This window comes from Diadema setosum, chromosome 21, assembly GCF_964275005.1.
Source record: "Diadema setosum chromosome 21, eeDiaSeto1, whole genome shotgun sequence".
Taxonomy (NCBI): domain Eukaryota; kingdom Metazoa; phylum Echinodermata; class Echinoidea; order Diadematoida; family Diadematidae; genus Diadema; species Diadema setosum.
This window is the reverse complement of record NC_092705.1, coordinates 19386870-19414754: the sequence shown is the minus strand read 5'-3', so window position 1 is coordinate 19414754 and position 27885 is coordinate 19386870. Positions and strand designations below refer to the sequence as shown.

Here is a 27885-nt window from a genome sequence, read left to right as displayed (position 1 = left end):
AATTCTACTGCACACCCACAAGGTATGAAATGTCCCTGTTGCAGCCAGCAGCATGGACTCAAGAAATGTCAGAAATTCAAGGAAAGACCCTTTTCTGAGCGCATCAAACTGACCAGGCAACTACGTCTGTGTGATAACTGTCTTCAACCTTCCCACTTTGCTGTTGGATGTTCAGCAAAACCACAGTGTGAGAAAGCTGGATGCAACAAGAAACATCACACTCTTCTTCATCCTCCACAAAGCGGAAAGAAGGAAGAAAGACGCAATGATTCATCCACACCTACATCATCAACAGGGACCAGCATGGCGACTGCAACCAGTGATCCAACAACATCGAAGACAGAAGGAGGTCAGTGTCTCAGTACTTCTTCATCGAGGAAAAGGGTCTGCCTTCGTGTTGTTCCTGTAAATGTTGCAGGAAATGGCCAAGTAATCCAAACTTGGGCACTATTGGATGAAGGAAGCGATGTGTCTCTCTGCAGCGACAGACTGGTGAAGCAGTTAGGCATACAAGGAGCTCCAAAGGACTTCCAGTTGACTACTGTCGGTAACAGTCTATGTAACCAAAGGGGCTTGGAAGTTGGGATGATGGTGAGCAACATCACGGACGGAAAGACCATCGATCTTCCTAAGGTTTGGACTGTCAGGGAGATGAACATCTCACACGCTTGTATTCCTACAAGGGCAGACTTGGCAGGATGGCCACACTTGAAGGGGATCACACTACCCTACATTGATGAAGAAGATGTACAGCTTCTTATTGGAGGAGACACCCCGGAAGCTTTCTGGGTGTTAGACCAACGTAGGGGCAATCCTAAGGAGCCATATGCTGTGCGCACGCCGTTGGGATGGAGTCTGTTGGGACCGACGTCATCTAAGAGCAGATCCTCATCAGCTAGTGTCAACTTCGTACAACAAGAAGAAGACGCTCTGCACAGCCAACTCAAACAGTTTTGGGAACTGGATTTTGGAGGCTATCTCCAGGAGGAGAAGACGGGCATGTCAATCGAGGACCAGCGGGCTTTGAAGATGATGGAAAATACAGCAAGGAAGGTTGGTAACCATCATGAAGTCGGCCTACCATGGCGATACTGGCCACCTGAGATGCCGTCCAATCGCTATCTGGCAGAAGTCAGATTGAAGTACCTCAAAAGGAAGCTGGAGAAAGATGAAGCACTCCATGACAGGTACACAACCACCTTAGGCGAGTACATATCCAATGGCTACGCAGAAGAGGTGAAAGACGAATCTGATCACCAGTCCAAGAGTTCAGATGGTGGAGAAAAGAAATCAAAGGAACCCAAGGATTTGAAGTGGTACCTCCCACACCATGCAGTCGTGCATCCTCACAAACCGGAGAAGGTGAGAGTAGTCTTTGATTGCGCTGCTCGCTATCGTGGCACAGCTCTCAACGATCAGCTACTACAAGGACCTGATCTAACCAACAACTTGGCCGGAGTACTCATAAGATTCAGGCAGGAAAGAGTTGCCTTTGTTGCCGACGTGCAGGGGATGTTCCACCAAGTCAAGGTTCCAGTCAAAGACCGAGATGCGATGAGATTCCTGTGGTGGAGGGATGGTGACCTGTCCAAGGAGCCTACAGAATATCGCATGACAGTACATCTTTTTGGTGCGACATCTTCACCAAGTTGCGCGGGGTTCGCACTAAGAAAGACTGCAGAGGATGCTCGTGGACAGTTCAACAAAGAAGTCATCGATACAGTCCTGAACAACTTCTACGTTGATGACTGTTTAAAATCAGTAAAGTGCCGAGATGATGCGATGAGTCTAGTGGAAGATCTGAGATGTCTTCTGGCCCAAGGAGGTTTCAGACTGACTAAATGGCTCTGCAATGATCGAGACGTCCTTGCTTCAATTCCTGAGTCGGAAAGGGCTGAGTCAGCGCTGAATCTAGATCTCGAGGATTTGCCAGTTCAACGGACACTTGGAATCCTGTGGGACATGGAAACAGACTCCTTCAAGTTCGAAGTCCAGGTAAAGGAGAAGCCGGCAACAAGGCGTGGGATTTTGTCTGTTGCAAGCTCCCTCTATGACCCTTTGGGTTTCCTTGCCCCATTCGTGCTACCAGCTAAGGTACTCCTACAGAATTTATGCAGACGAGACTTGACTTGGGATGCAAAGATATCACCTGAAGAAGAAAAACGGTGGCAAGAGTGGCTGAATGATTTGCCTTTGCTCACGAAGATCCAAATAAGTAGGTGTCTGAAGCCGGAGGGATTCCAGGAAATTGAATCAGCTCAACTTCATCACTTCTGTGATGCGTCTGAAGTTGGATACGCGGCTGTGTCCTACTTGCGCCTGACAAGCAAATCAGGCGCAGTACATTGTGCATTTGTCCTAGGGAAGGCAAGATTAGCACCAATGAAGGTGGTGTCAATCCCAAGATTGGAACTGATGGCTGCTGTCCTTGCAGTGACCATGGACCAATGCATCAAGGGAGAGCTCGAAATCAAAATCAATGAGACTGTCTTTTGGACTGACTCTACAGCCGTCCTACAGTACATACGAAGTGAAAGCAGGCGGTTCAAGACATTCGTTGTGAACAGAGTCGCACGAATCCACACGTCCTCTGCACCTGAGCAATGGAGACATGTCGACACAAAATCAAATCCAGCAGATGATGGATCTCGTGGCCTGAAAGCATCAGAGCTTCTGAAAGATCAGCGCTGGATTATTGGACCGGATTTCCTTGCAAAGGAAGAGAAGTTCTGGCCTTCACCTCCAGAAGTGCTCCAGGTTCCAAGAAGTGACCCGGAAGTGAAGAAAGAGATTCATGTGTTTGCGACATCTGTAAGAGGTAACATGCAAGACCTCTTCAGCAGATATTCCTCATGGAATAAATTGAAGCGAGCCATGGCATGGCTTCTCCGGTACAAGAAGTGGCTTCTCGCAAAGGCAAAGGGTGAAGGGAACGGCGAGATGAAGTCTTCATTGTCAGCAGAAGAGCTGATAGAAGCGGAGAAAGACATCATCAAAATCATGCAAAGAGGTGTGTTTGGTGATTATCTCGACGGCAAGGAACTGAAAAGCTGTGCTGTGAAAAAGCTGAATCCAATCGTAGTAGACGGTATCGTCCGAATCGGTGGCAGGCTCGGCAATGCTCCTCTTGACTACGATGAGAAACATCCTGTCATCTTGCCTCATGATCATCATGTTACGAGGCTCCTCATTTTGCACCATCACCATCTGGTGGGACATTCTGGAGCAGGCATGACGTGGTCCTCCCTGAGAACCAGGTATTGGGTGATGAGAGGAGGAGTTGCGGTGAGGAAGGTTGTAGGAAAATGTTTCAAGTGCAAGAGGAGGAACGCACCGAGAATGGAACAGATGATGGCTGAGCTTCCACTGCAGAGAGTCACACCAGACAAGCCCCCCTTCACATATGTAGGAGTCGACTACTTTGGGCCGATTCTGGTGAAACAAGGCCGCAGTAGAGTAAAGAGGTATGGCTGTCTGTTCACCTGCATGACCAGCAGAGCAGTTCATGTAGAAGTCGCTCACTCGCTCGATACAGATTCATTCGTCAATGCCTTGCGACGATTCATTGCTAGGAGAGGCAAGCCGGAGAAGATAGTAAGTGACAATGGGACAAATTTCAGGGGTGCAGAACGAGAGTTACGTGAGAGCTTACATTCCCTCAACCAGACCAAGGTGAACAACTACCTTCTAGACCAAGGAGTAAACTGGTCTTTCAACACCCCAACAGCGAGTCACATGGGTGGGGTGTGGGAAAGAATGGTAAGATCAATTCGAAAGATTCTAGGCAGCCTGCTCGGACAACAGACGGTGTCTGACGAAGTATTGTCCACTGTGCTAGTAGAAGTAGAAGGTATTCTAAACTCACGCCCCCTTACACAGTTGAGTATGGACCCACAGGAGAAAGAACCCCTGACCCCCAATCACTTGCTGTTGATGAAACAGAACCCCAGCCTTTCACTCGGCAAGTTTGACAAGGGAGACTGCTATGGAAGGCGCCGATGGAGACAAGTACAGTACCTGGCGACAGTCTTCTGGCGGAGATGGCAAGCAGAGTACCTTCCTCTGTTACAAGAACGACAGAAATGGTTGATTCCGCGCAGGAACTTGGCTGTGAATGATCTAGTCCTCGTGGCAGATGAACGTGCACCAAGAGGCCAGTGGCCGCTTGGAAAGGTGTCCCAGGTGTACCCGGGTAAAGACGGACTAGTCCGCCAGGCGGAAGTCAAAGTAGGGTCAATATTTCTTAGGAGACCGATCTCCAAACTCTGTATGCTGGAAGCTGCAGATGACCAGTAAAGTGATGACATTGTCAATGTTGATATTCACAGCTATACGTGATAGTTTAGCAAGAAGTGAAGTATTGTTTATGTTTGATGTTCAACCGTTCAAGTGTTGTCAAAAGTTTAAGTACCATAGTAAAGAATGCCGCTTTTAGATGAAGGTAAGAAATGACCTTCCTGTAGTCAGGTCATTGGGGGCCGGTATGTAGCGGCATAAGAAGTTTAATATTGACAACACTATCCCTCAATAGGTAGTCATTAACACCCCCAAAATAGTAGAGCAACCCCAAACCCCAAAACAATGCATGCTCTGTTCAGTACCCTAGTTTGCATAGTAGAACACCCAAACTAATTTGCATAGAGCACATGCCTTCACCCCCAAGGCAGTGCACAGTCTTTGTTAGCAGAGTGAGTTTGGAAGCTTTGAGGACAAGCAGTGTCTTCTAAGAGCAATGAGGAGAGTTATATTTAGTGACCAGGATACGTAACAGTTGGTAAGTCCAATTCATATTGATATCCTTCTTTGATTTGTGTATACACATATATTCCTCATTAATTGAGAGCATATAATTAAGTTGTTAATGAGTATCTGAATGAGAGTAAAATCTCTTTGTTTCATGCTCCATGTCGATGTGTAGACATATTCAACCCACACAGGGGAGAATGTATTGGAATCAACTTTCCATGAGTATGAGAAGAATACTTTGATTGGTATATTACATAATGTATAATATGTGATGGAAAGGTGTTGTATTTCTAAAGTGTTCCTAGACAGTTTGGAAGACTAACTTACAATGACATACAAAGTAGATTAACTTGTTTTGAGCATGGATATTCAAAGTGTAGTACATTGCACTTGTTCACTGTATATAGTGTATATATGCCTATGTGTGTTTTAGGACCCAGAGCATGGCTGGGGGATAGAGAGAGAGAGAGAGAGAGAGAGAGAGAGTGGTGGGTGCAGTGCAGCCCCAAGTAGAGATAGTTGCCATGGAGACCACTCCAGAACAGTGAGATGGTCTGTGTAGTTAGCTGTGCGGTGCACAGGATAGTTTGGTAGGGGGGTGTAATCCAGAACCCTGTACAGCTGTACTATATAGTTCAATAAGGAAGTTAAGTATTGAAACAAACAAACAAACTGCCCAGTGAAGCTTAGGGGCTTTTGCCCATTGTAGTTGTACCAGCACTGGCAGTGGTAATCAAACAGTGTATTTAATTTGTTTTATTCAGCCTGAATGGATAGGCTTCTACACAATTGCCACAAATTTAAAGTTATATGAAAGTTTGACAGCAGTTTGGAATTCATATACTGACAGATATATGTCATATTCAGATCGACTACTGTACACTGAATATATCTAAAATGCATGTTGCATGTAATTAACAGGTTTGTGATAATATTACTCAAACAGTAATAATAATGAACAATTTGTCGTAGAGCGCAAGCTACATTTAAGTCTTTGAGCGCTAAGTAATATGTTAAATTGGTGTATATCAATTTGGTTGAAGTTGATACAAGTGTAATTAATATGAATGTTTCTTCATGTGTTTCTGTCACAGTGAACCACTACACTACACTAGTTGTACACTGCACTACACTGCACTACAATTCACTACATGTCGCTTGACATCGCTATACTCATGTCACACAGATGACATTATGCTGTGGTGAGCTGCATGAGCTGGATAACTGAATAAAGTCACTTTAATAGCCAGTGGAAAGCAAAGGACTGCGTCTATGACAAGTGTTATGATTCAGATTCTGACTGTGCGTGTATATGAACAGTGCGTTTGCAACGTTAAAAATCTACAAATGTAGTAAGGTCCTGCAGACGAGGCTACAGGCACAAACAGCACACTAATGACGTATAAAGAATCATCGTATAGCCGATAGACGTTCAGACGCTAATTTCGATCATTCCGGAAAAACGTCGTATAGATGTGCAGTTTCTCACTGCGCATGTTGTTGTGGTCATGAGTGACAGGTACAAGGTCACCTTTCGTGCTCGCTCCCATTAAGCCCCGCCCAGTTATACCGTTCTATGGTCGCCATACGTTCAGACGCACAATGCACACGATGGAATGCTGATTCGTTATTGAGTTCTAGTTCGAAACGATGCTCTGACTGTCATTTCGCTATACATTGTATGTCGTTTCATTATACGTCGTTTTGTTAGTCAGCATTCAGACGTATAAATTCATCGTATAGCTATACCGTTTTGGTGTAGCTATACCATTCTAGTATAAATTTTTTGCGTCTGAATGCCCTATTACTCTTGATGTGCTAACATAATTTTTACCAGATCATCTGTTAGTGTAATGTATGTAAAATACATCAACTCATAATACTGCTAATGGTAAATGCATGCTCTTTACTGTCACATTCAATGAAAGGTAGATTGTTTTTGTTTTTATGCCTCCGCCACGAAGTGGTGCTGGAGGCATTATGTTTTTGGGTTGTCCGTCCGTCCGACCGTCCGTCCTTCCGTCCGTCCTTCCGTCCGTCCTTCCGTCCTTAATTAATTTTGTGGACAGCGTAACTAAAAAAATGTTTGAGGTATCTTAATGAAACTTTCCATATATATGCATGAGTGGGTGAAGTTGTGCGTATCAACTTTTAGGTGCACATGCTCAAGGTCAAAGGTCAAAGGGTCAAGGTCAAATGCTCAAAATGTCACTATTTCCCCCATATCCATGCAATGCCTGAAGGTATTTTCTTTAAACTTGATGTACATATGAACTACCAAATAAAGATTCCCCAGAGAGAATTTTGGGTCTTGAGGTCAAAGGTCAAGTCAAAATGTTGAAATTTCACATTTTTCTCCATACAGCTGTATCTCGCAAATGGTTCAAGGGATCTTTGTGGGACTTATAGTGTTATGCATGTACTAACGGGCAGTGATTATCTAGGGAAGGTAGGGTGATGGGTCAAAGGTCAGGGGGTTAAAGGTCAGGGTCAACTCCTCAAAATGTCACTACTTCCCTCATATTTATGCAATGCCTGCAGGATTTTTCTTAAAACTTGATATAGGCATGTATTACCAATAGATATTCTGTGGGAAGTTTCTTGCCAAAAGGAAAAAGGTCAAAAGGTCAAAGGTCAAATGAAAGTGCTAAATTTCACTTCTTCCTCCATATCTCGAAAGTAATTCAAGGTATCATCATGAAACTTATTACATATACAGCATATGTTCTACCCAACAGTGATTCTCTTACATGGAACTTTGAGGTCAAAGGTCAAGGGTCAAAGGCCAGGTTTAAATGCTAATATTTTACCATTTAATACTGAAATTACACTTATTCTCCATACCTTGAAAATTACTCAACGCATAAACTTATAAAAGGGTCAAAAGTCAAGTAAAAATCTTCAAATCCCCAAATACCTGCACTCTGACAATTGTCCAATTGAACCTAGTTCAAGGAAAGTGAACCTCCAATACATTTGTGACAAACCTGTCATTTTAATATTTTGCCAATTATGTGAAACTGTCATCACGCATTGTCAAGACGTTGTACTATAGACCTATTAGGAGGACCATGCATTATGGTAGTGACATTTCTAGTTCTTTTATGTATTCACTGTGAACCCAGTGCATATTGGTGTTCATTATTCATCTTGATTTGTCTCACGACAACAAAAAAGTGTCAGTGGAAAAGCTGATTTAATGACTTAAGTTCAAGAAACTCTTTAGGGAGTTGCCCTCCTCATGTTACGACAGGGCAACACCAATGAAACCTTAGTCAGGACTTGGGCATTTGGTGAGGACGGATGTTGTGCATTTGGCAATGTTTGAGAGGAAAATGTCCACATATATTTTCTCCATGGTCTCCTCAACAGCACAGATTGATTGCAAGGAAGTATCTTCCTTCCTCTTTTCTTTCACCCACCCATGCCTGCCATTAAAATGAACAGTCTTCCCTTTATTGGATAGTTCTGCATGACAACATTCCCATCTTGAGGACACACAGCATGATAGGACTAGAGAATGTTGTTATGATGGAGCTATAATACACTTTAATTGAAAGTGAAATACTGTTAGGTTTAGATTTAGTGACATAGGGAGAAACTGCTGAGAATGTTAAATGAAACTTGAATGATATTTGACTGGTTTAAATTTCAGTTGGACTGAAGTTGCACACTCACCTGCGGAAATCTAACCAGCTATGATATGACCAATGGGGAGCTTACTTAAGAGCTGTGTATAGTACTGTTTTGCACATCTGAGAAAAGTCGACTGAATTATTATGTAGAAGCCATCAGATGGTCAGATCTTCATGGTGTTTAACTGCATTGAAAAACTAGGAACTGAGAAAGCTGCTTGAATTCTTGCAACTTATGTTGTAAGCTGGAGTGGCATTTTTTTTTCTTCTGTCTTTTAGACTATCCCTACCTACTCCAAATGTTATGATAATGAGGACTACTGATATTCTGAAAACTCCGAGAGTTTAATGTGAACTGAGAGGAACTAGAGTTGGTTTCAGTTCTTTTTGCTTAAGAGAGTACGCAGGAACTGTACATTGGTATAAATAATGTTATGCTTATGGTAATCATATTGTAGTCAACCATACGTTATGCTAATTTCCATGGCTTGCAAACAGAACTAAACAGAAATACTTTATCCTCAGTACACAATCTCAGGTGACTTACTTGAACAGATGGTACATGGTATAGCATTAACTCAATCAGATGATCAGCTTTCAGATCAGCCATGAAGTAAACAGTTTTCTTCAATCCTTCCAAATGTTAAAAACAGTCATTAATATGGGAAAATGATGTTCAGATAACAATGCATGTAGACTTTCCGTGACAATTCTACCTCAAAGAAAAAAGTCACTGTAGGGATATTTCTTTTGTACTTTTATCACTCTCAAAAATGAACATAGTTTCAGCATAATTTAGTGCCACCTATTTCTAGGAGTTAAAGTGCAATAGGAATCAAAATTCCACACATTGTTCAAACCCTTCTCCACTCAGCTGCTGTCCTTAGATATTATATCTTAAAATGATTTGAGCAGTAAATGATGCAGATTTTTGTACCCTGGGACACCATTTTTCAGTGCTGTACCCTGGGTTACCAAAGAAAAAATGTATAAAAGCAATTTTTGTAGTGCTTTTATACAAGAAACTTTTGTAGCACTTAAGTAAAAAAAAATTTAAAAAAAATTAAAAAAAACCTCTGAACTCTTGGGTCTCCCAATGTAAATCATTGGAAGTTAAATTCTGCCTATTATAAAAAAGAATAATAGTAATAATTCCAAGTGTCAGTTGTTTGTTTGTTTTTTCATTTAAGAAATTGATGCTTTAGTAAAGTGAGTGCACTCCCTCAAAACCCTGTAACTTTGTCAAGCTTTTTGTTTTGCCATTATAATCAATGATACTGTAGGAAAGATCAGAAATTATCTAGGACCATTTCTTGTGCAAGTCCTATGAGCCAGTTTAACTTCTTCCCAGTCATTCCCTCAATGATTATAATAGGTATTCATTGCCTATGCCATGGAAGGAGGTTATGCTTTCATTGGCATTGGTTTGTTTGTTTGTTTGTCCAAGTGCAAAATAACTGACAATGTTGTGAACAGATTTGAATAAAACTTGCAGGAAAAGTTGATAATGACACAAGGAACAGATGATTGAATTTTGGTAGTGATCCAGAAATTTTTGTGAATTTTTGAAGGATTTTTTATCTTTTGGCATCTAGGGTCAATGAAGTTCAAGCTGCACATATTTGAGATTTACATGCGTGCACGAAGGCGCGTGGTGTGCTGGGGCGAGGCACTGTGCAGCTACTGACAGCTGATGACATAAACAAAAGACTTATTGGGAAATTAGGGTGATTTTCAGCTTTCATGAATAGGTGGAAATGAGTGTCTATCTTAGCGGAGGTCTACGCTCTCTGAGTGCTTTACTAGTTAACTTTTTCATTGTAATTGCATTAAACATGTCATACCAGTACTGAATTGGCAAAGGGATCAATTCTTTCTAATTGCTAAAATTTGTCTGTCATATAGCAATGTCTATCTTACAAACATGAGATGGAGTTACACAATGCTGTAAAATGGGCATCATGTTACCCTGGGTTGTTTTATGGCGTGCCGCATCAATTAAAGAATTTGGGGGTGTTTCCTTTTTGCTTGCCCGAGCCAAAGGCTCAAGTGAGCTATTGCTGTTTAATTAATGGTCGCTATGCTCCTTTGTTTCTATGTCCCCCCCCTCCCCCCACATAAAAAAAAATAAAAAATCCTGCATAAGGCCGTGCCCCTCCCATTCTGTGCCCCTGTTTAGTTGCTTCATTTTTTTTTGAGCCCCTCCCCCCCCCCCCCCAAAAAAAAAAAAAAAAAATCCTACATAGTTAATAGCACCTGCAATGTTTAGTTTACCATGGGTAGCCTTTTCAGTGTTATCAGTGTTGTCTCTGAAGGCCCTGCCTTTCAGCATGTTTCTGCTGGACACCACGTATCACCTTGCATCATTGTGAATTTTTGTCCTCGGCATTACCTCGTATTTTATGCGTACCTGAACTGTTTCTACTGATAAGTACACAGTAATGCGGGATGATCGAGAACAAGGGAACTTGTGGTAGAAGTCACATTTTAGGTCACAGTGCAAGCACTGCCATATGGGAAGGAAAACAAGAATCAAGGTGGCACAAACTAGGTCAAGAAACAAAACACGTATTAGTATTTTAACTTTATATGCTAGGTGCTTGATGATCAATTAAATAATGTGGGCGAAATCTCCCAATATTTAAAGACTTCCGGTACACTGCAAATTTAGTTACCTGCTGTGTTTCTACTGAAAATAATCCCTCACATTGCCACGCGTCACCGCATATCACCACAAATCATCTTGCATCACCTTGCACCACCTCAAATTTGTATCGCTCAGTAGAAACAGTCTCTTTATAAGATAAAGTCAAAAAGCTCTATCACGAGTAAATAAAAGTGTCAAGCTCATGACAGAATTTGAGTAAACAGTTATTATAGTATTATCCCAGCTTCCTCATTTTCATTTTGTTTCCCTTCTTCCTATTCATATTTACATTTTATTCTGTTACCTTCCTACTTTGCAGAGATATTATTTCCTGATTTTTGCGGCTTTAACTTCCTCAAATTCTGGGTTCCTACTTCAACAACTTGTCATTTCTATGTTTCTGTTTTCAAACTTACATGCGTAGGATGAACAGAGTTTGCTACAACATGCATTTCCCATTGACACCTGCCCAATTATACTCGAGACTAGTCTTCAATGAGTTCAATATGTGCAAATTTCATTCAGAGCTGTCATGCTCATGAGTGGTTGAGTGTTGATTTGCAAAAATTGTGTGAATCTCTGTAAAAATTCATCTGCCTTAATAGCATGTTGTCAGATAATGATGCAATGTGTCCCCAGTGGCTTGCAAAAAAGAAAAAAAAAATCTGTATCATGTTCTCATCTTGTGAATGGTACAATTCCAAACAAAACAATACAATGCAATATTCATTCATTCATTCATAATTCATTTATGTAATCACAGCAACATACTTCAGTCCAAAGACTGTTCTTCCGCAGGTCCGTGTGGATGAAATACAACATAGATATACAGAAATGAAAAACAAAACTCATACATAAAAAACAACAAAGACATAGAAAACAGAAAAACATGGTGATGAAACTACGGCACACATTTCGACAGAAACAAACATGATCAGTTAAAGATAACCATGTACAATTACTATACAAGTACATCGCCGTAGTTCAAAATGAAAGAGACGAAAACAAAGGAGAGTTCAGGAGAGAGAGAGAGAGACACACACACACACACACAGAAAGAGAGAGAGAGAGAGAGGAGATAACGAGAGAGAAGCGCATGCAAAGCGAAAAAAAAAGCCAGAAAAGTTGTCTATTAACAGTTTTAGTCAAGTGCATTTTTAAAGCTTACAAACGTTGGTTTTTGTTTTTGTTTTGTATAACATAATACAATATAATGCTTTATAAGTTCATACAGTAGATGTTTATTTGTCTTCTACAAAATGAAATGTATGTTATAAATCAAATTTCAGATGAAATAATGCTAAATATGAAGTACATTAATTGCACTAAAATTGATTTAATGCAATTCAAAAGATATTAAACTACTTCAAAGTGTAAATTTCACACCATGTTAAAGGTTCTGTTTACCTTTTGGAGCAGTGATTTTAAAATGTTCAAGATATCATTTTTGATGTAATTGTGTAGATCAGTTGTATCACAAAACATCCTACCATATTAATTTCTGGCAATGAAGCCTAAAATATAAGGGGATATCACTATTTTTCTAATTAAACCATAACTGTAGACGGTTTAGTCTGGAAACATTTTTATTTAAATTTTCGCATTTTGTATATCTAACAATACTAGTACTTAACATTGATTATACTGGTTCAAATTTTTGCATTGGCTGTTTCTATCCCAAACTTACATTTTAGAACTATTTTGAAGCACTAATATTGGGTTTTTGTTTCATCTGCAAATGGTGAATTATGCCTTTAAGTTCAGGAGAATGAATTGAGTATAATCAGATAAACAAAATGAAAGAAGTCTTTAATAACAAAGTCAATCATAAGATTGAAATTATGGGATTTCAAAGCTTCAGATATTTTCACCGAACATGGAAATAAAGAGAGGCAGTGATGTCATCACCTGCAACTCTCCTATTGGTTTGTGCACAAGTCACATGACCATGCCAATGCTCATCACAAAAATGCAATCGGCACTTAATGCCACTTTTATGGTGGTGCAGTTATGTAGATCATGTTGAAAAACAAAACAAAACCAAACCTAAACTTATCTTTTTCTTTTGACTTTCATATTATTTTAACTTTATGCAGTGGGGACATACATATACATTGTCATATGACTTGTCAACAAGATTTTAACTCTACTCTCTCTCTCGCACTCTTTCTTTTATTTCCATTTACATGAGTGTGCAGCATAATTTTGTAAACAATCTGCATGAATGTAGCCCCAACATCATGCCATCCAAGCCCCATGCACGATTTTTGCTATTGCTACTTAGCATAATGTGTCATGTGCAGCTAGACTCTTATTCTTGGCATGCAGCCACATACTGCTGCAATTCTACTGCAACCAAAAGTTGTTTTTTTTCAGTGAACAGAATGAAGACAGGTTTAGAGTCTCAGTGGAGTTAGTGTATTCTTTGTTTATCTTGAGAGCTGGCTAGACTTATGTAGAAATGATTAGTGTGTCACTGTGCTTGTAATTAGGGTAGGGTGTATGTTGCTCGTGTTAGGGTTTATATAGGGCATGCACAGAATTTATTACAAGTTAATACATTGTATGCATTTACTTGTACTGATACAGACTTGTAACTGAAGAGGGGTCAGGGGGTTTGATCGAGCCTCTCACTCACAAGCAGGGTCCACTTGGCATTTTCCTGATATCTGTCAGCACTTCATTCACTGTTGTTTATTTTGCCCAACAAGTATATTAAGTAGTCCACGTGTTGGTGCAATAACATAGAAATAATAGAACAGAACTCAAGTTCATGCTGTCAATACCAACAGTTTATTATGACATACAAATTTTCGGGTGATTCACCCTTTCTAATGTGGTCTTGATTCACAAATGTCATAAAAGGAATATCTTTTTTTTGCGTGTTTGAAAGCCGTGTATGTATGTACATCTTTATCAAAAGGTCCACTTTTCCATCCAAAAAAATCTTAGTTGCTGGCCTAGCTGTGATGTGATGAATCCATCGTGTACGTCCTGCTCATTAAACATGCTAAGCCTAAGTGCTCTATATCGTCTTTCAGGACCTCAAGGTTTCTTGAGAATTTTACATTTACACCCATTTTAAAGACTTCTGCTTGAAACTATGTAAATAGACCAGGTTTGTCTAAAAAATTTCTGCCCATTTAACTAAAATGCATACTTGATTGTGGGGTAAATATAACACACATCAAAACTGTTTGTTCATCCTGCTTGTGTGTCTGCGAGTACTCTAAAGGGGTATAGACAATGCGTAGACTGCTGTGAAGCACTCCATAAATGTATTATATCATTGCATGTTGTAATTGTACCAGCAATGGTGGCATCTGAAGAAGCTTTAGTGTATTAGTATAATTTGTAATGGTACAAGCATAAGAGCTATGACTAGGTTGATATGAGGCATCACACTTGCATGATTGATCAGCCCTGGAGCATTGAATCGTGCAAGTCTGTTGGACCATGTCTGAGATGCTGGCATTCACAGCCCTGTAAAAGATTCCACTGGAGTGGAAAGATGAGACAGAAATGGAGATCACCTGCACATCTGCTCTGTTTTTTAACTCATCTGGAATATGAGCATCAGAAAAAGAGAATATGCTTTTAAAATACGCTCACTATATTTTTTGCCTGGCTCTTAAAAATTTGGCTCAGCTACTGACTAATGAAATGACAACTCCCATCACCTGATTTCAGCACACATGGTCATGATGTTATATGTTATGTAATGTTCTGTTATGTTATGTTATGTTATGTTATTTTGTGTTATCTTATCTTATCTTATATGTTATGTTATATGTTCTGTTATATTATGATATATTATGTTATGTTTAAGGCGACAGGCCACGCCTTTTATTAGGATCTCTTTGTTTCACCTTGTTTTTAGATATCTCAGCCATTTCAAAACCGATTTTTATCAAATAAGCTTTTGATACCCCTTAGAATTGCATGCTCCTTGACATCTCATAGAGTGGTTTTTGAATATCTCGCTAAACGTTAAAAGCTAAATCCTCACCTCGACCAGAAGTGTACACACCCTTTAACCCTAAACCTAACCCTTACCCTAATCTTTACTCTAACCCTATTATTAACCTGTATTCAAGGGGGGGGGGGGGTAATTGTCCTGATATGTAACATGGAACAAATTCAGGAGTTTTTATGGAAATAAATTACCATTGAACTGGATTGAATTGAACTGAATTTATGTCCACATCATGTGGTGGAAAACCCTGACCAACTGAGATGGTTTCAACAGGGGTTCACTATTCATTATTATTCAAAATAGTTACAAAGATGCTTATTGCTCAGCTGGAATGCAGGCCGCGCTGTTAAACCAGGCATATTCTTTTCCCATGTCAGTTTATCAGACAAGTAACAGTTGCAATAGAGAATTTTTATCATGAATTCATTCATTGACATAACTGCCTACCTTGTGAAGTTGCAGGATTGGTATTTTTTCTCAAAATAGCAAGATTTAGTATCTAAAGCATGCGATCATTAGTGCCAAACATCCATGATCATGATGTTTGTTCCTTGATGTCTCTTTGTTGCTGTTATTATTATTATTATCATCATCATCATCATCATCATCATCATCATCGTTATCATCATCGTCATCATCACCACTATCAAAATTAGTTGGAGTATCATAGGAGGAGTAGTCAGTGGTAGAATTATTTGTATTGTTGTGTTCACTTTTCACCTCATCATGTTCATTAACATTATCAGTTCTGCTTTTCTTTGTTATATTTGTTTTCCATGATGCAGTGCAGTGGATGGCTGTATGTATGTCATTCACACAGCATCCCCCTTCCCCCTGTCTGTTCCTGCGGATGAGAATGTGGTCATCAAGCCGGCAGTGGAAGGGGTGACCAATGTCCTGAAGGCAGTGGTGGCCAATGGGAAAGTAAAACGAGTGGTTCTGACCAGTGCTGGACTTGCAATCTGTGGTGAGTCCCAATCCCTACCCGAGCCATCTCCCCTGCCCCCCCCCCTTGGCTCATGGATAAAGTATAACCAACGAGGAATCAAGTAGTTTTAATCATTGATGATGAATCTTGAAGATCACCAATTTTCAGTCCAGCTAAAATACATGTACAAGCTAATCACTGAAGTTCAAAACTTCAAATTGATCTTGAAGAATAACTATAGGTAGAAATTTGTCTGCCCAAACTGACTAGGCCTTTATATTGTTTGTCACAGTATTATTTGAAAAAATTCTTGACTCTATGAGATGATTCAAACACACATTTCTGAGAGAAGACGGGATATTTTGTCTCCTTGTTTTCATTTGGAAATGTGCAAAAATGCTCTCTGACGTTACTGCCTTTCCGCACAAGATCAGCATATCTTGTTTATGTGAAGCAGATAGAGAAATTGGAGCACTGAAAACTTTGCATTGGTGAACCATGTGTGCAGTTATTGGTAAATGAATGACTGTTATGAACTTTATCTAAGCTGTCATGTTATGAAAATGTGTTCTTTCTGACCTAGAACAGTGAGAAGTGCAAAGTGGAAGATGTGTTTGTCACATAAGTGGGTTTGTCTAGATGTCTCTTATCCCACATTAGAATGTGCAATTCAACCTTCATTTGTGCTGAGTTTGGGTCCCACAGAACTGTGGCAAAGCAATAACTGTAAAATTAAGAACAAAGTGAAGAGGTACAAACAAACAAACAACTCTGAACTTCAGCATCATGAATACAATTTGTGCCATCTGTGCATTGCTACTTGACACTTTGCAGTTTTTATAGCTACAAATCTATCTTTCAAAGTAATATTTAGTATTCCTACCCCCTCTAGCCAGGATTACTCTTATAGTGTTGCAAACTCAGGTGGGCTGGTTCAAGACCATTAATGACTCTTGTGCCATGACTGGGACTCATTGTACAGTGTACAACCAGGTAAAGAAAAGAAGTTCATGGCATACAGCATTGATGAATTTCTCACAGCAATATATTATATTATAGGGTAATTAACAAATGTCTATCTCTATACCTGTCAAGTCATGATATGTGTCCATACAATAGTATCACAGCCACAATTCCCCAGCTCCCATGAAATTTTAATTAAGGATGGGCTGCAAGTAAATAAAGGCAGCATTTTTCTGACATGCTTTGCTTTTAGTATGTCCCTAAAGTCAAAATTTTCTCACAATTGAAAGGAACATGCTAACTCTATTAGATTGTAATAAGGAAATAATGTTCATGCATATCGTGAATAACAGAAAACTGATCCCTTTATATAAGATGTATCCTGTTTTTGATCTCTTTGTTTACATAATGATCATAGAATCTTCTCCTACACATGTATGTGAATCTCTTGTGATCTTGTTACCATATTGAGGTCCCCAGGTTTCTATGACTCACTGACATTAAAGGTAGTTTTCAAGTTTCTCATCTTTTCTCCAATATCACCCATATTGTTGATCTCTTGCATTAATTTCTCAATATCATCCTAAATAAATCAAGATCGGAAATTTAATTCCCACTAACTCATATCCAATGAGGTCTAAGAGAATAGACTACCTTAAACTGACATGGCAGATGTGTGGTAGAAAGCACAAAAGGTACTGATAAAGTTTTTTTTTTTTTTTTTTTTTTTTTTCGGTAGTGAATGTCAATTTGAAAGTATTCTTATACACATAGAAAACATGGAAATATCCATCGATGGTAAAGTAGTAGTAATAATAATGATATGTATAATTCTATAGCTCCATTTTCCATTCAGATTAAATGCTTAAGGTACTTGAGCAAAAAGACTAAAAATAACATAAAAGAAGAAGAAATGAATGTCTTTCTTCAAAACACATGGTTAAACAAGTACAATTTTAGGTGGTTCCTATAAGACATTTTAGAGTTTGAGTCTTTCAGCTCACATGGAAGTAAAATCCATAGTGTTGGTGGATCTGTATGAGCAAAAGCTTGTTCCCCCAAGATTTCTTAAATAGAAAGCAGAATATGTAGTGTGTCAAAGGCATAGATATAATATGTCAGTGTGAGAAAAAAAATCACTTTGATAATTGACAACATGATATAACCTTGTTTTCATTTCAGTGTAATATCAGATTGACTCTATAACTATATTGTAATTATTCCAAATCTATCATTCCAAGTGGAAGAAAATTGTAAATTTTATTTAAGACATATCTTCTCCACCCTCTTATCTCTCTCTCTCTCTCTGTTCTCTTGTGCAACTTTGTTCAGGGTATACTATGTTTTGCATCTCTTGACTGGATATGCTTTCGTCAGAGTCAGCAATCCAGTGAATGCTTCACACTTGACACCAACATTTACGTACTCTTCAGTGTAGGGTGCTCATGTTGCATAGTACACTCAAACAGACCAGATGATGTCTGTCTATGCCCTTCAGGCCATAAAATGGGCTGGCATATACATCATCATTTCATGTTCTTTCCTTCTTCTTTATTGCCTTTTTTTTCGTGCGCCAGACCCACAATATAATTCCCAGACAAACATTCCAGCAGGACTCTAGGATAGCTGTGTGTTCATGACAGTGCAGTGGTGTATCAGTGATCCTTCCATGCATCTGTGAAGTCCACATACTTTAGAATGTCTGCTATCCCTCTCTGCCTAGAGAAGGTTTAAATCTTATTAAACTGCAATTTCAGAGATATTTGCAAGGGTGAAAATCTTATTGAAGAAGCCATTGGCTATTGGATCAAGCAAATTAAAAACAGAATTTCCATACTGCAAACTTAAAGGACAAGTCCACCTTCATATACATAAGGATTGAGAGAATGCAGCAATATTAGTAGAACACATCAATGAAATTTTGAGGAAAATTGACCAATCCGTTCAAAAGTTACAAATATTTTAAGTATCTGCGCAGTCACTGCTGGAAGAGAAGACTACTACAGTGTATGATGTCACATGCGTACAACTATATAAGGAAAATAAAAAGAGAATTTCACAAAACTTTACTTTTTGAATAAAGTGCACATTTCTTCAACTTGCTACTGACGTATGTTAAGGGTAATATTATTCCCCCTGCATTCTCAAAGAGAGAAGTCAAGTGTTCTTTTGTTATGCGAGAAAAATGGAAATATGTTGAATTTTCTTTATTATTTCTTTATATCATTGTACTCATGTGACATCACAAGCTATAGTAGTCTTTTCATCCAGCCGTGACTGAGCAGAAACTTCAAAAATTCATAACTTTTTAACGGATTGTCCGATTTTGCTCAAACTCTCACTGATATGTTCTACTAATATTGCTGCATTCACTCAACCCACATGTCTATGAAGATGAACTTGTCCTTTAAATCCATTAGTAACAAGAAGCACACAGTCACTCTAGGCAAAAATTGTATGTTAGTCTAAAAGAGCGGGTGATCTGTCCACAGCTGTATTGTCAAAGAGGTTTGATATCAAATCCCTTTCATTTAGAAGTCAGAATTTATCAAGTGAAAGGAAAGTAGCTTCAGCAAAAAAACAAACAAACAACAACAACCAACAACAACAACAAATGTCCTGTGTTGTTCAGTAGGTACAGGCGCTTAGCTTGTATAATTGTTAAATTTCCAGGATCTACATTTACTGTGATGGCTAAATCTCTGGACATGCATTCTTTGCTTCTTATTTTAATAGGACATGTTAACAAAGTCTATTACCAATATATACCATGTAAAGAAACAAGTTGGTTCCCTGGAAGCTGAGAAAGAAGGCTTTATTCTAAAGCTTATTTTTTATTCACTCCCTTTAACTTACAATTTTGTAAAGTTTAAATTTTACCATTACCACTAGTTGATAAGACTTCCCATGGTATCAACAAAGATTTAAAGGAAGCTCTGCGGGTACTCAATTTTAGCAGTGACTTCATTAAATAGTGTAAATTTGGTTTAACATAGATTAGGAAAATGTCATTAAAATGATCAATACAAAAGAGATTAGGGTAATGGAAATTGAAATTTTCATGGTTTGATGAAGGGGTGATATCAGTCCCAACTACATACATGCAAATTATATAAGATGTGATGATTTCCTTGATTTACAAGTCTTCCATCTACAGTTGTACTCATATCTTTACACTTTTTCCTTATTCCTTAAGTGAATCAATAAATGAAATAATTAATGAAAAAAAAATGAATTAGTGTTGATGCCTATGTTTAGAGAAAAACTGTTGAAAAAAAAATGACGAGACTGATTTTTGCATTGATGATCTTTGAAATTTTTGGAAAATATAGTATCAGTAGCTCATAGACTTTGCAAAATATGATGGAACCTTTCAACAGTGTTATGCAAGAACAGGTGTGATTTGATGATTTCCATTTATTTTAGAGTTTGTTTTATTCATTTTTTTTTTTTTTTTGGGGGGGGGAATCTGATGAAAAGAAATTTCCATTACTCTGTTCCCCTTACTTCCTTTGATTATCAAAGTCAGCTTGACATAGAGTTTCCTTTTAGGTTGATGCCTTGTGAAAGTCAGAGTGGAATACAAGCCACAAGTCAAATTTTCAAAATTTGTCAAGCCAGCATGTAACTCTGTTACTTGATGCTACAAGTTTTTGGTGTCTGATATAGTCAGTGCAGCCATGCAGCTTTCATTTTAGAGCCACCCTCACATGCTGGCAAAGTACATTATCATTTTGTCCCCATGGAACCCTGGCTGTACACACTTAGGATAAGTCCTGAACATGCTGCAGATGCATGATGCTATGAATAATCCAGCCTACTTAGGGAGCCTCATGATTAATTAATATTCCTTGTGTCAGTGCATGCATAATTATGTCCTTGAAGAACAATGTACATGTCCCTGCACTGTGCATTTTTTATGTCTGTCTCTCTCTCTCCCCATCTCTTCCTCACTTTGACAGCATTAGTCTATATGTTCATGGTCTCACTCCCTCTATCTAATGATTAATAAGCTTTCTCACTCTCTTAATGTCTTTCCCCCAACTCTCTCCCTTTTCTTTAAATGCTCTTGTCTTCTTTTACTTCTCTCTTGTCATTCATTTCTCTTTCTCTCACTCCTTTGTATAAGCTTTGTCCAATTCACCATAGTGCTAATTTGTCTCCTTCACATCGTTGGTTTCCATTCAAGAGCCGCGGGCTATTAAACGTGATGGGGAGTATCATGCATATTTGACGCTTGTCACTTACAAAGTGCATCCTGATCTTGAAGAACTAATTGCCATACTAGCTTTTCAATTTCACATAAACAATGTACATTGTGTGTTTCTCTGATTACACTACACGTGTATATGTGGCACTATGATTTCAAGAAGTAATTGATTAGAGAGAGCATGCAAGCACATAGCTTTGAATTAAATGAATTTCACATATTTTAAGGATGTAATATGGGGTGTTTTTTTTTTCATTTTGGATGTATTTGATGTATATTTATGACATTTTATGTGTATGTACAAGAGGGCCGGTACATAGGGGAGAAGAAGGGGAAAGACAAGACAGCAAGATTTTAAAAAAGAAGCATTGCATAACAATACTTTCATTTTTTAATGATTTAAATATGGTTGTACATATGCTACATACGTGTAGCAGTTCTCTAATACTGCAATGTGCACAATTCATGTAAAACAAGAGCATTCCAAGAAAGCAGACCTCTGCCACTATATATAAAGCAGCCATGGTTGAAATATTGCCATTTTATAGGCAGTATCTTAAATGCAATCATAGAGGTACAGGGACATCTACACAGTACATTTGGTGAAAATCTGATCATCCGTTGTTCAGTTATTGGGAGCTTGTCCTCTATAATCCCATGCCTTTGACCTCATGACCGAATTGTAATTGTTAAATTTCTTACTTTCTAATACTTTATAATGCAGACATCCTGCAAGTTTGGTAAAGATCTGATCATCCATTCTTAATTGGGAATCAAGCGTAGTTTATGACCTTAATGACCCTGTGGACCTATAACCTTTGATTTTGTGACCCCCAAATTTAATAGTTTCTCTCTCACATCATTACAAAGGCACCCTGCAAGTTTGGTGAAAATCTAATCATCCTTTCTTGAGTTATTGGGAGAGATTAAGCTTATTTTACGTCCCTTATGACCCCTATGACCTTTGACCTCATGACCCAAAAATCTATTTATTTATATCCTACCTCATTATGAACACACTCTGAAAGTTTGATGAAAATTTGTTCATCTGTTCTCAAATTATCTTGTACACAAACAGACAGACAGACAAACATACAGAATCGAAAACATAACCTTAGCTGACTGTAGGTTTCACCTGAAGGCGGAGGTAAAAATCTGGTTAAAGGTGGTTTTCAATATCAGTTATTTTTCTCAATCATTTCAAGTTCCATATCCAAATTATGCAATTAAGAATCTACTGCAAAGTAGAATTAACGATTTGTACAAGAAGGTGAAATGTCATGAAGCAATACAAATACAAAATTCTGAAATGTTTCTAAAAGTGAGCATTTGTGTGGATCCATTTATAGTGGAGAAGATATATGAAAAAATGCTCACTTCCAGCGGACAGTGTGAAATTTTGAATATAAGGCCAAGGGTATTTTGAGGGACTGCTGATTTCAAGAATTGCCTGATCCAAGAGATCTGACCACTGGGACAGCCGCCATTGTGAATTCAAATATGGCCGCCATGATGAAAGATTAAAAGATCCCTGTCTTGAGTTCTGAATGACATAGATCATTGAAATTTGGTACAAAAAAGTATGGTATCATGCTAACTCCAATGACAGATTGATGTGAAATGTCTAACAAGGTGCATGGCAGCCAGTTTGATTTTTTTTCCTGCATGGTTGCGATATATTGGAGCGTTGCCATGGTGGTTCCACAATTGAATCTCTATCTTGGGTTTGAAAATTTGGCTACCTGATTGAGCACACGTTTGGGGCCAGCATGTTAAAATACCTTTTACACTGAATTCCAGTACCATTCTTTCATTGGTATTTCAAATCAATCCGTCATTAAATTTAGCATGTCAAAAAGCCCTTGTGTACCAAATATATTGGTGCTATAGGTTACTTTGATCTTAGATAAGGATCTTTAAATGTTTTGTGATAGTGGCTGTATTGGAATTCAAGATGGTGGCCGACCTACTAGTGCAGTGGTCAAATCTCTTGGAGCTAGCAGTTTTTGAAATCAGTGCCCCAAAATACCCCTATGTGAAAAATTTCACATTTTCTGCCAAATGTGAGCATTGCAACCAATTTTTGCTACATATATATCTGCCCCTACTATTATACAGATAGTGCATGCTATATCATGCACTATACTGGATTAGAGAATGACAATACTAAAAGTGCTGTTTTGTTTCACTTCGGCCTGCGGCCTTGGTGAATAGAACTGAATGAGGGAATAATATTTGGAATTCTATGTTCCAATATGCATCCATTGAAAACATGCATGAATTGTTATACAACGTAGTATGGAGGCCCCCAATCTATATGCATTTCCATAGGTCTAGGCCCTAGAAATACTAAATCTAGACTCACCTCTTTGATTTCGTGCACAGAGTTACAAACAACCTTAATTGTTTACGTACAGCTAGTACAGCCACATGTGTATTGCTGAGCAAACTTGCGCATAAACAATGACCTTGTTTATGTACAGTCACATACCAGTATGCGTATTGCTGAGCAATAAACTTCTTCTTTCTGCATCCTATACTATATATGTGCGTATATGCTTTCAAGAGGTTTGGTTTCTCCACAGGAAATTTCTGTGAAGGATCTAGACAATTAAAGTGTGGGCGCACTGTTAACGTTTGGTATAGTGGCATGAGCGGAGAAAACAATTCTTCACCATTTTTTCCCATTTATTATTGTGCAGGCAACTTGGCCAACCAGGAATATTCAGAGAAAGACTGGCCAGCTGATGTGGACCAACTGGCGCCGTACCCAAAGAGCAAGACACTAGCAGAGAAGGCAGCATGGGACTTTGTGGAGAATCTCAAAGGTTACCTTGCATCTTATGCCTAAACACTCATCAAGGCTGATCGATACCAGTATTTTTTTTTTTAATCCGTTGTTTTTGCTTTTTTCCCAAGCCATATAAATTCCTAAAACTATCCATTACAATTATGACCTTGTACTAAAGCTTTAAGTTATGCTGTCATATGTGTTGTCGGCAAGAAATATCTTAAAAGTTACTCATTGCACTGGTGTAATAGAGCAGGGTTTTACTTTACTAAATTGTATAACTACATAGCTTGGAACTAGGAATTTATGTGGGAATGACTCAGCTTGTTTGAAATCACTGTGAAGTACCAGTAATCATAAAGTTTCTGGTGAGTTTTATGTTGAAATGTTCATGGCAAACCTGGATAAATATAGTGCACTTGGTATTTCACACACACACACACACATACACATATTATATATAAAGGATTTAATTTGCTTGTTTATGTTAACTTGATGAAGTGAGGCAAAATCAAACAAAAGAACAGTATAAGGTTGACTTTGATTTAAAGGTAGGGAATCCCATTTGCATGCCTGAAATGAAGAGTTGTATAAATACAGTGGTATGTTGAAGAGAGTATCATTTTAAAAACTCCCATAAAGTATTGAAAGTGGAAGGTAACATTTAGCACATTTTCATTTTGTCATTTTCTATTGTATACCTTTTTCAGTGTTTGTTCTTGCTCTCATCATTAAAGAAAATTTGAACAAACAGTGGATTCATGATTTAAGAGCACAACCATGCTTGTAGGCCATGGAGAATAAACAAAATCTTGTCCTTTTTTTATCAGGCCACAATTATCTTGGATTCTATCTCACTTGATCTCTGCCAAACTTTGACCAAGTCTTCCCGGAGTCAGTTGGATCCAAGCCAACATTGAGAACTGCACGTATTAGGCATGACCCTGAATGTGATATTTTCCCAGCATTACGCTGAACTCCTCAAAGCCTGCCAAAAAATAAATAAATAAATGAATAAAAAGTAATAATAATTGTGGAACCACCATGGCAAATATAGTATTGAAGTATTGATGTTTCTGTTAAATAAAAAAGGAAAAAAGAAGAGAAGTATTTGAATGATCAAGATTAGGTAAATGTAATGAGACACAGGCCTCCCTTGCTCATGTTTTCCATATTAAATTTGATGACATTGTCAATTAGTTTGTTTGATATTTAGTCTTTACAGAAATGAGTTTTGTGGTTTTGTGTTTATTTTTTTTTTCTTTGCAAAATTTCATTGGATATAAAGCTGAGAGAATATGCCTGCCACCCTCCAGAAAAGACTGAATTCAAGTTCTGTCTATTTATTAATTAATTAATTTATTTTATTTATTTATTTATTTATCTATTTGCTGCTATGAAATTTGAAACATATTCTATAGTGATATTGAGAGTGGCTACATGTAAGGAAAATATCTTCTTTGTGAAAATAGAAAGAGAATGATTTGATGATAGTCTGTTCTCTCACTTTCTCTCCCTTGACAGAGGATGAAAAGTTTGAGTTGGTGGTGGTGCACCCAGTGGGTGTGGTGGGTCCTATTCTGAGTTCCAATGAGTCCACCAGCACTGAAATCCTGAAGCGGCTGCTCAAACGCAATCCACCCATGGTGCCAAAGGTCAACCTGCCCCTGGTTGATGTGCGTGATGTGGCAGCCGGCCACATCGCTGCCATGAAGTGCCCCGAGGCTGCAGGTGAGTGCTCATCTAGCAGCGCATGTGGATGCTGTTGCCACGGTAATGTGGGGAAGATTGTTGCTATAAGCAGTTTGTAAAAGTATGATGGATTTCCTTAAAGTAAGGAAGATCATGAGGTAGATCAGGCTCTCTGATGTGTAGATTGTGATGTATTGACAAATACATTTGAGATGATACTGATGAGGTGAGTAAAAATTTATTTGTGTTTGCATCAGTTTGAAATTGAGATAGTAAAAAGTGTTTAACCAATCAAATTCTAGAAACCAAATTTGTGAAGGATTTCATATTGTATTCATTAATGGTAAAGATTACTGTTTATTATTAGTGTTTTATAAGGTAGAGTGAAAACATTTTCCTTTACTTGATCCGTGCTGTGTTCAGTTAGTTATTTTGGTTAGGGAATTGTCAAAATCCTCTTTATTGCATATTCTATGGTTGATTCTTAAACGAGCAGCACAGCATAGAAGATAAGGGTTTCTCTTCTTTTCTCAAATTGGCAAGTTTTTCTTTCTGAATTCTGAATTTCTTTCTGATTTTGTCCAAATTCATTACATGAATTTAACCAGTTCCATTTTATCTTTCTCCAATATAAGATTTGTAGTAAAATGGTAGAGGTGCCAATGACAGCAAGATGATGATTTCTACATTAAAATACCCCAGTTCTTGATTGGGGCAGTAATGCATTGATAAAAAATAAAAGCAGAGCATCTCACCTGCATTGGGAACAATGATCTCCTTGCAGGTGACATGCTTTTCTTTCCTTTGTTGATGCCCAACATCAAGTCTGAAGACTAAGATGATAAGTAAATTCTTAACATTTAGAACACACCAATTAATGTACAGACTCATGCTTGTGTGAGACTTCTCAAATATGTTTATGAAACAGAAATGACTTGAAGCCTTTTAATAGATACAAATTTGATGTGTTGCTTGAAGGTAGAAAATTTGATGTTAAAAATTATTGGCATGAATAAACATCCTTATATGTTGTTTGTGCTTGCAGTCAGCTCTCAAGTCGTGAATAATGGGCCAATTCATATGAGTAGAACTCCTGCTAAGTTAAAAAGTGTGATATTTTCTCACGATAAAGCCACTGTTCACATTGAAAGCAAAAGTGATATTTTTCATATTAGACAGAAACGTAGGAAAGGAAGTTGAGACAGTAAGTAGAGGATCAGTGCTTTATAATATTCATTCCTTAGGTCAAAAGAGAAATATTGATCAACACAGGAAATGTTTGTCTTGTTTGTTGGTTGGTTTGTTTTTACCTCTTTTTTTTTCTTTCTTCACAACTGTAACAGTGAAACATGACGACAACAACAACAACAACAAAAACACACTGAAAGGTTTATGATGCAGGTCATGAGACCAGTTCATGAGGCAGTATGCAGAAAGTCTATGAGGTGTATCCAACATTGAAACAACACAACTGTACTACCAGACTAAAGCTGACATGAAAGTTATTAACTCATTTTTGCCAACATTGTTAAATACCTGAACAAAGATTCTGTTTATTCATTGCAAACTATTGACAACTCCACTGAAAAAAAAAAAAACACTTGTGAAAGCATTAGACTTTGTGGGCTGAATAAGAATGATTCACTAAGTCAGATCCTTCTCTTGTGATGCAAGTTACAGATGCTTTAATCATTTGAACTAAATGAATGTATGTGCAAGAAACAATTTTTCCTATGCCAAACACAGAAGTAGTTTGAGTTAAGATTCAACATAAATGTTATTTCTACACCATGTGCCACCCTAAAGCAAATCATCATTGGGACATCAAGTGAAGAGTGACAGAAGACAACAATTATGAAAGAACTTGCCCGACTTCTGCTAAAACTGCGTTGGAACATATCACGGCCCTTTGATAGTGTGCAACATCATATTCACATTTAGTGCAGATAAATGAGGAAAGTTCCTGCCTTCTTTCTGCTTTTTTCTAAATTGCATTGTGGAAATGAAAAAAAAAAAAAAGGGCAAGTGTCATACAGAAGTGCATACAGAACACAAGAGACAATGTAATGTTTTGTAGGGTTAGAATTAGCAGCTTGAAACTGCTCTGGAATGGCATCAGAATAGAATGTAATGGAGGTGGGAAATATCAATTCATAACAGCAATTCAAGATTTTTTCTTTCCAAAATACATATTCATCAATTTGTAAAATTAAACTTTTTAAGATATATGTGACCCGCTACAACAAAAAGGTCCTAAAGTCGTGCACTGTCGAAGCCGTGAAAATCGAGTTTGAAGT

The 27885-nt window shown here is 38.2% G+C and overlaps 1 protein-coding gene across 1 annotated transcript in view; it reads left to right on the top strand.

Annotated features, from left to right (window-relative positions):
- LOC140244968 (uncharacterized) overlaps positions 1-27885 on the top strand; it is a 76651-nt gene that overhangs the window by 35767 nt on the left and 12999 nt on the right. The window contains exons 3-5 of the mRNA XM_072324575.1: positions 15790-15971; positions 23808-23933; positions 25421-25627. Of these exons, the coding sequence (XP_072180676.1) occupies positions 15790-15971; positions 23808-23933; positions 25421-25627 (515 nt within the window). The remainder of the gene's footprint in view (positions 1-15789; positions 15972-23807; positions 23934-25420; positions 25628-27885) is intronic.